The following is an 8,900-nucleotide window of genomic DNA, read 5'->3' as shown; positions in this document are numbered from 1 at the left end:
AAAATATACATTATGTTTTGATATCCATTTTTGCATAGTACGAAATATAATATTAAAGCAAATTCCAAGTGATAATTCAATAAACATTCTACAAATTAATATGGTACATAGATTATCACTAATTAATTAGTACATTAAGGCGATTATATGATATATTACAACTTAATGTAATATGAGTTTTATTTTTGTCATGTCATACAGATAACCTGAAACAAGCGTAACAATAGATAATTTAATATATTATACTTTTACAACAATATGTGATTGTATTTTGTACATTACACAGATAATTAAGTACATCCTCCATACGTCAATACATTATACATTAACAAAATTATGTTATCATGAGATTTGGGTACATTATATAGATAATGTTATAAATATAGTTTCAAGGTAAATGTATTATATATTAACAAAATTATATTATCACGAGATGTTGATACATTATGCAGATAATGTTATATATAGTGTAAAGGTTAATGTTTCATATATTTACAAATTATGTTATCACGAGATGTTGATACATTATGCAGATAATGTTATATATAGTGTAAAGGTTAATGTTTCATATATTTACAAATTATGTTATCACGAGATGTTGATACATTATGCAGATAATGTTACATATAGTGTAAAGGTTAATGTTTCATATATTTACAAATTATGTTATCACATTATGCAGATAATGTTACATATAGTGTAAAGGTTAATGTTTCATATATTTACAAATTATGTTATCACGAGATTTGGGTACATTGTACAGATACTGCAAACCATAGAAATATATAAAGATTAGAAGAATTCCATCAATAAATACGGAGAACACAATTTATCTTGTAAAATCGACCAATCAAAAAGCGTAATTCAAAATTGCACGAACAGAAAGAAACAATATTATTTTCAGTATAAACAATTACATGTCGCTCGATATGTTACTCATGTTGATAATAGTTTGTTTGCTCGTGAAATATACCAATATATTAGCCATACGCGTGATAAGGGATACAAACATTAGTTACACTCGTGCAATATAGAATATTTTTACCATACTCGTGAATAATTAAACTATAAGTCACACTCACGATGAGTGAAATAACAAAATATTAGTCGCACTCGTGAAATACATCTGTAATATCACATGTACTGAATATTTAATTGTGATTATTCGCTGTAGAATTGTTCATAAATGATAACCTGGAGCATCCGATCTTACAGGGGGAACAAACGACAAACGACAATGAATTACAGGAAATGGACGAGTTTGAATTGAGTAAGTTATTTTTAAATCTCTATTATTTAGATATGAAGTTCATTAACTTATCATTTGTCAATTCAGGAAATTAAATCGAAGAAAAGATGATTTAATATTCTATTTAGTTATGTTTTACTAAGCTGAGAGTGGTCATTAGTAGTTATGGAGATTTCTCGGTTATTTACATTGTTCTTATTTGGAACGTGGTGTTGCTATATGCTTTAACTGACAACATTTACTTGGCGAATGTTGTAGATGAAGCAGGATACGCTAATCACGTGGTATTACCAGCATTTTACTTTCGTTTAAATTTTAGTCATAGTCTCATCGGATTTGAGTTTGAATTCAGATTTCGTTGAAATGTGTTGTTTTCTTCGATGTTTTATGGACAAGTCATTATCTGTCAGTGTCACTTATTTATATATAACAATCAATATTCCAAGTTAGTGAATATATTGCCTACATATCTGCAGTACTTTCATTAGACTGTGTGGAACATTCTCATACCTTCACTATATTATCACAAAATGAGGTCAAAGGGCAACTAAGATTTTGTCAGATTTAAATGAAAACAATGAGGTATTGAATTTACCTGTACAACATATAGTTGTAAGTTTTGACACATTTTGGCAAAAGAGTTGATGTAATGGTATTATAATGTATTATCTAAAAGCTAATTCATAATTGATTACAAGAGTACAATGTGAATTGAAAAGAATTATAAAATGGTGTATGAATTGTCAATGTGATGTGTACAACATCAAGCATTGTTAACTTTGTCTCGGCTATTCGACTTACGATTCATATTAAAACATTATTAAAACTCGTGTTGGAGTACAAAATTTTCCTGAAAAGTCCAAACGATTTCGATGACCATTCTTTAAGATAAAATGATATATTGTAAGTTTTATGTCCAGGTGTTAGTTTGAATACAATATATATATATATATTCATGTTACAATTGATTATTGTCAATAAATCTGGCACAATATCATGTCACTTAATACGTCATTAATCAAACAATAGGGGTTAGTATTATATTACATAGGACAATGTATACTTTAAGACCGTTGGCCAAAAATACTGGTTATATGTGTATAGATATTAAAGCTCTCGTATAGCAGATGTCAAATGATGCTAAATATTACATTAAGCTGGACATCTGTGTATATTAAAGCTGTTTCATATATCGGATGTCAGAATTTTTTTCTGTATATATCTTGATATGAAATTTGTTTAAATTATTTAATTCTGTTTAAATTAACCAGAAGTTTACACAATAACTACAAAGTATAAAAAATATATTGGCATTTTGTGCATGATACAGACACTGAACTTGTAGTTATCCACTATAATGATTTATTATAGGGCCTATCTCTCTTTCTAAAATACAAGATTGTTTTATTTTGAATTGGATTTCACTTCCATCAAAGTCTAGAGAGACAGCATAAAAGACTTGACAAGAGACATAGAAATTGTAATAGGTCTAAATGTTTTACAATAAGTAACTTCCATCACTCCTTTGTATTCAGACAAATACACAGAATTAAACTCAATGGGTTGTGTACATTGTACTGTAGTTAAGTACTATTTTATTCATAAACCAGAATACAACTAATCAGGTCGTTATGGATTCCACGTGACATTTACGCTGCCCAATATATTGTGTCTTAAGACGGCAAATGTTAAGATGTCGTTTGTACACAGTCAACGCTTCTAGAATTCCTTTGCGATGTCGAAAAATGTGTTTGAAATATTCCGAAGGGAATATATACCTGTATATATTTTTATTCATGACAACATTCACTTACGCAAAAAGAATTAGCATTCAAACAAAAAATTGTCCCAGTATAAGCTAGTTTGTTATTTAGTCACTTTTCTATTTTTAGAATGTAGAAGAGTCTTTGATCTCTTCGACCTGGATAAGGATGGTCAGATAACAAAAAGTGAAATCAAGAGGGGCTTTAATATGTTTAATATGTGTCCGACGGAAGAGGAGATACAACAGACGATGAAAGCCCTCGATCTTGATGGTAATTATATTTGATGTTTAAACTCGTATACAGTAAAGGATGTTATTTTTAAGGGATCTATGCTTTTAATCTTTCCTTTTTGCTAAATAAGGATTTAGCAAACATGCTTATATTTCAACTATTGGGGAGAAAACTGCACTTAAATTCGCTAGTTATAACTTGTTTGTGGGTGAATGGAAGTATTATCGTTTCTCATTTTCATATTTAATATCTCAATCTTTGAATAAATGATCATATATCTACGGGACTCCAAATGTTTCGTTTTACAGAGCCTCATCTGATTTACAAGGAAAAATCTTGACGTTTTGTTTATCACCTAATTATGATATTGTGCAGGCATTCCTGCAAATAGCGTTTTGATATTCGTTAAGATACATTTACCAGTTCGGTATTAATACGTTTTTGGAAATTGTGCTTGCGAGTTTCCGAAAATGTCCTTTGTCAAACAGATGACTGTTATTTTCTCCAATAAGTCATCATGTCTTGACAGGTGATTTTTCTGTCCATTGCCTTATAGTAATCTTATCAAAGCTTAAGTAATGTGCACTTTCCGTTTTTACAAGGGAAACAAACTTCGTTGAAAGTTCTAAAACACAACTTTTAATTGTTGTTTGTATTTCTTTAAAAAGATAATAATAAAGAAATAATAGAATTAGTAACTGACAATATTCTCATTCCACATCCCTTTCATTAATCTTATTGTAATATATATATGACATCAGCATTGAAAGAATGAAAACCTTGAGCCAATCACAATTGCACAAGGTCTTATTACATATGTGGTTTTAACAGATTAGTGATGCGATGAATAATTATCAATATTTCGGGATATTTTTTTTTTCGTTTGTTATGTCTACCTTGAGACGTTGGGTCATTCTCTCTTCATGGCATTCTCTTAATGATGATAATCTTGTCTGGTCGTTATTACTTTGAAGTTATTCGTACGTGTTTTAAATATTTGATTACTTACAGAAACTTCCATTGTTTTACAGAATCGGGCTCAGTTGATTTTAATGAGTTCAAGATTTTAATGAGGAAAGTTGACCAGGAAGAAGAGCGCGCGAAAGTTGTTGAAGCATTTAAGAAAGTTGATCGGCACCGTAGAGGTTACCTAGATAAAAAACAATTCACCGCGGTTCTTAATTCCGCTTGTAAATTGGAGGTCGGTGAAAAATTTAGCAAGGAGGAAATCGACATGTTCTTCCAAGCAGTAGATACAGATAAAAACGGCAGGATTGAATTTGAAGGTAAGTATAACATTGTGAATGTCACGTGATATTCTTGTTTATCCTGCAACTAGCCCTGCCATTCTCAGAATACACTTGCCACATATATATTTTGCTGTATTCGGCATTGACGGAAAACCGCTGTATTATTATTATTCTCTTTATCAGGCAAAAACAAACTCGGTTTAACAAAATTGAACCAAAGACATGTTGAAATGTTAATGGCCTGATTTTCAGTTAATATTGCAAGATAAATAGAGTATATGGTCAGTGTCTTAAAATATAAACTGCATTTTGACAGACAGACAAAAGTGGCTTGTCTTTTATGATTATGTTTAACGTCCTGTACAGTTAAGTCTAGTTACTACAAAAATGATTAAAATTTAACTTAGATTTGTCAGTAATACAACTTTGCTTGCACGGACTGACCAGTATTTATTTTCTCAAAAATCGATCCTTTTGACGGCCAGCTGACTCGAATATCTTTGATTTACCGTAATAGGTTTTATTAACAGAAAGTTTTTTTGCAAATGGAATTTATTATTTGCGAAAGTCGTGAAATTATCATATTTTTTTAAAAACATTTTTTATTTTCAAGATTTCTTTTTGTTTTGTTTTATATCAATCCTCGAAACTATGCAATATTCGCCTTAACGAACTCTCATTACACTACAACAAATTAAAATTGTTGAAATAACTCTGTTCATGATACCTGTATTGCTAAGGTGACCATAGGTATACAACTCAATGATTGAAATAATGATACTTAAACAAACTATATTCAAATATCGATTATTGAAAAATCGCCGATTTAAAAAAATATCAACACTGAGAGCTTAGTAGAACTTTATTATTTTGGCAATGATTCAGTTTAAACTACATATATATCAATATTGCCTAAAGTACCTTAACAGGTAACAAACGATCAACGTGATACAAGGGATATTCGATAAATATCATTTTGAAATTGAAAATCACTGATTTATCGTGAAATCAATCAGTATTTTTTCTAATTTTATTACACTGATACGATTATTGCTATTTCTATTGGCAAAACGTCAAATATAATGTGGATATACAGGTAACCACACAGATAGAAAAACAAGTTATCAATCACCTGGTCGTTATCATACGTACTTAGGTCTATAGGTAGAGTAGAAATCTCATTAACACAGAAATAGTTATATATTTAAATATCTTATTGATTCTCCAGACAGTTTCCTGAAAAAAAAAATGCTTGCGATGAGAAATTTAATTATTCAATAATTACAATATACATTAAATGAAAATATCCTTCGTCCTGATGGTGTGATAATGCTGCTGTTTTACCTTATCGGAAGTTCTAATTCTGGTTAATTTAGTGTTTGGGGTGAAGTGTCTTTTAGAAAAAAGACTTGCTATAGTACACTAGGAAATTAAACATTCATTTTGAAATTTTATTGACTTTGAGTTTGAATTCAGCTTTTGTTGACTTGTCGATATTATTTTGTTTGTTGTTTATTTTGTTTGTGTCGTTAACAAACATGTTACAGTAAATATGTCTGATTGTATATTAAAATTTCCACAATAACGTAATAAAGACAGGAATCTTGTATTTTATTACTAATATAATTCTGCTGATATAAATTCCTCAAGTATTAGATTACGACATGATAAAATGACACGGAATTCAAAAGCATTTGATATCGTGTTGCCACAGGTATTTGGACATTGTAAAATCCATACTTTTCTTTCGTTTCAGAGTTTGTGAAAGCTTTCGCCGGAGAGGAGGACGTATTTGAAAATGTGCGGACTCCAGAATATGAACTTAAGGCTTCAGAAGCTGAGAGTCAGCAAATTACACAGACAAAAGAATGATGTAGGATGTGTATAACAATTTGAAATACTGGACTTATACGATGTGTCCTAATATAATGATATTGTGTTACATTAGAGGTGTTGCATGCAGGTTTGTACCAATGCAAAACTAGTATAATTGCCTAAGAATTCAGAATCGCCTTCAATCAACACCACAGATTGTGAATTCTGTCTTCCTTCATAATCGTACGGTGATTGGGAACGAACGTCATAATATAGAGAGCATGTTTGAACGATATACTTGTAGTACTGCGTTTGGACCTAACAATTTTATGGCGTTTGTTCCCTGCTAACATCGTAAGGTAATTACTGCGTTTTTCAAATATATATATGAATATCGATACAGAAAGATGTGTGTGTGTGTGTCGATAAGTTGAAAGTGATTTGTATGCCGATATGTCATATATTGACATGTCTATATGTCGAAGGTTATTGATATGTCGATATGTCGAATGATATCTGTGTGTTGATATGTCGAAAGATTTTAGTAATGCCTCGAAAGAAATTGATGAGCCGTGAAGTCGAAAGAGATATCGAAATAAGCATTGTTTACATTGATAGACATCGTTCAAATAGTACCGTCGTCGGGGAAACTCGATGTTCAGAAGATTTTTGGTTCCAGACATTTGTCGAGTGGCGAGTTAGCTATATTATACAGCTTAATTCATTTTATGTGTTGTATCTAATTCTGAATTTGTATTGAAAGGTGCTATTTACTTGAGTGTCTCATGTTTGTACACTCCCGAAGGTGACTGCCGAAGGGAGGCTACTCGCGTTTTCTTCAGTATCGATACCGCTTACAACAATAGGCAAACTTATGAAATTTAAACAATAACGACATGCAACGATACATCTCCCTTCATATGAAAGAGGTCATCATTTTTAGAGTTGTTCTAGACACGCCCCCCCCCCCCCCCCACCCTTACTTTTTATTGAAAGTCCTTTTTGCTCCTTTTTGGTGGAATTGATTGAAAATTGATCTACAAGGACTCTGATGAGTTAGAAATGAGTTCATATCGGCCTATTCATATTCTATAGAACAATCATATTGCATGTCAATTTCGTCTCTATGGTATGAAGTATGCTGTGTGAAACTTGACAAGCATTAATCTATAGTGCGCATTCTCGTTTCGCATCACTAAATGTGTTTATTTTGTTCAATATTTTTCACAGCAATTTGCTAATTTCCCCATTATGTTCTTCTAGATACCTATCACAGTGTTTGTTTGGGGTTTTTCATAGACAGAACCTCACGAAAGACTTTGCTCCTGTTTTTGTCAAATAAACAAGCAGAGTCTTGTGGGGTTCTGAAGATGATTGTTATGTAAACGAATAAATGAAAAGAAATAATGAAGTGTATTTTTGCAGAGAGTAATTGAATAGAGGGAACGCAGTATTTATCAAAATTAGTTAAAACTGTTATAGTTGCCTTGGTAATATGTATGAAACGTATTCGTATCAAATATTTCCGTTTATAATATTTATCACATACAATAATGTACGTATATCGTGTATTTTACAAACTATTCATGATTATAGACATTTAGTATGAGAAATATTTATTGAATGGAGACAACTGTGTATTTTTCATTAACGTACAGAATTCGTGAATGTCTTTTGTGTTTTATAGGTAATATATCATTTTTAATAGTGCTATACATACATTTTGGAATATATTAAACATAAGAAAACTTCACTAAGTTGTTAGAGTGTCCTTTGTTCATTGTTACACTTCAAAGCTTACAAGAAAAAGGAAAAAAACTCAATTATCTCAATAAGCCCCCCCCCCCCCCCCCAATCCGTCTCGTTTAGATGAATTAATAATAAACTTGTTAAGACAATCAATATATTGTATATTTGTCTGTGACACATGGGCATGGGCATATGAACCACGGAGATCCTTGGATACGTACAATAAGAAAAATGCCAAGTGTTCCGGAATAGAAAGCGTCTTATGCTTCATCCACGACATCTTGTAATCTTGATCAATTCAAGTAGGAAGCGACAGGGTCAGACTCTAAAATGATATCTAGGTCAATTACAACAAAACAAACATATTACGGGCGTCAAATTGGATGCTCGTTTCCTCAAATTCATGATGACGACAACACTTTATTGAAAGGTACTAATCCTTTATAGTCATCAACCTCTCACTCTCAGACGGTCCTATTATACAACAATTCCAGCACACAATTGTCTCACCTCATTAAACAATATCCCATTTTTCCTGTCGGCCATTTTGTATTCGCTATCACTTTCATAATGAAATAATGTTTTCCACTTATTTTGTCCGGTTGTAATGATATTGTCTCGATTAGGAATTCCATAGAAATTTCGCGCTATCCTTTTCTAAAATATTATGAATGGTCAAATGTATAGTTGGGGGAGCCACTACCTTGTTTACTATGTTAAGTTGATAATATGTATCTCTGCATTCACTAGCACTCCGTAGTATTGCAGTTGAATACTTGTCTTGTCACGAGTATAACGAAATTCATGCAAAGAGAAAAAGACTAAGGAACACGTTTTCAT

The 8,900-nt window shown here is 31.4% G+C and overlaps 1 protein-coding gene across 1 annotated transcript; it reads left to right on the top strand.

Moving 5' to 3' along the window:
* The first annotated feature begins 1,251 nt into the window (after positions 1-1,251).
* On the top strand, positions 1,252-6,368 carry LOC132557214 (neo-calmodulin-like). Its single transcript, XM_060221710.1, has 4 exons — positions 1,252-1,270; positions 3,142-3,285; positions 4,278-4,532; positions 6,253-6,368. Exons 1-4 carry the CDS (start codon positions 1,252-1,254, stop codon positions 6,366-6,368), a joined length of 534 nt encoding a protein of 177 aa, XP_060077693.1.
* The last annotated feature ends 2,532 nt before the right edge of the window (positions 6,369-8,900 follow it).

This window comes from Ylistrum balloti, unplaced genomic scaffold, assembly GCF_031769215.1.
Source record: "Ylistrum balloti isolate Yb309-2 unplaced genomic scaffold, AGI_CSIRO_Ybal_v1 Utg370646, whole genome shotgun sequence".
NCBI lineage: Eukaryota > Metazoa > Mollusca > Bivalvia > Pectinida > Pectinidae > Ylistrum > Ylistrum balloti.
This window is presented reverse-complemented; position numbering and strand designations above follow the sequence as displayed.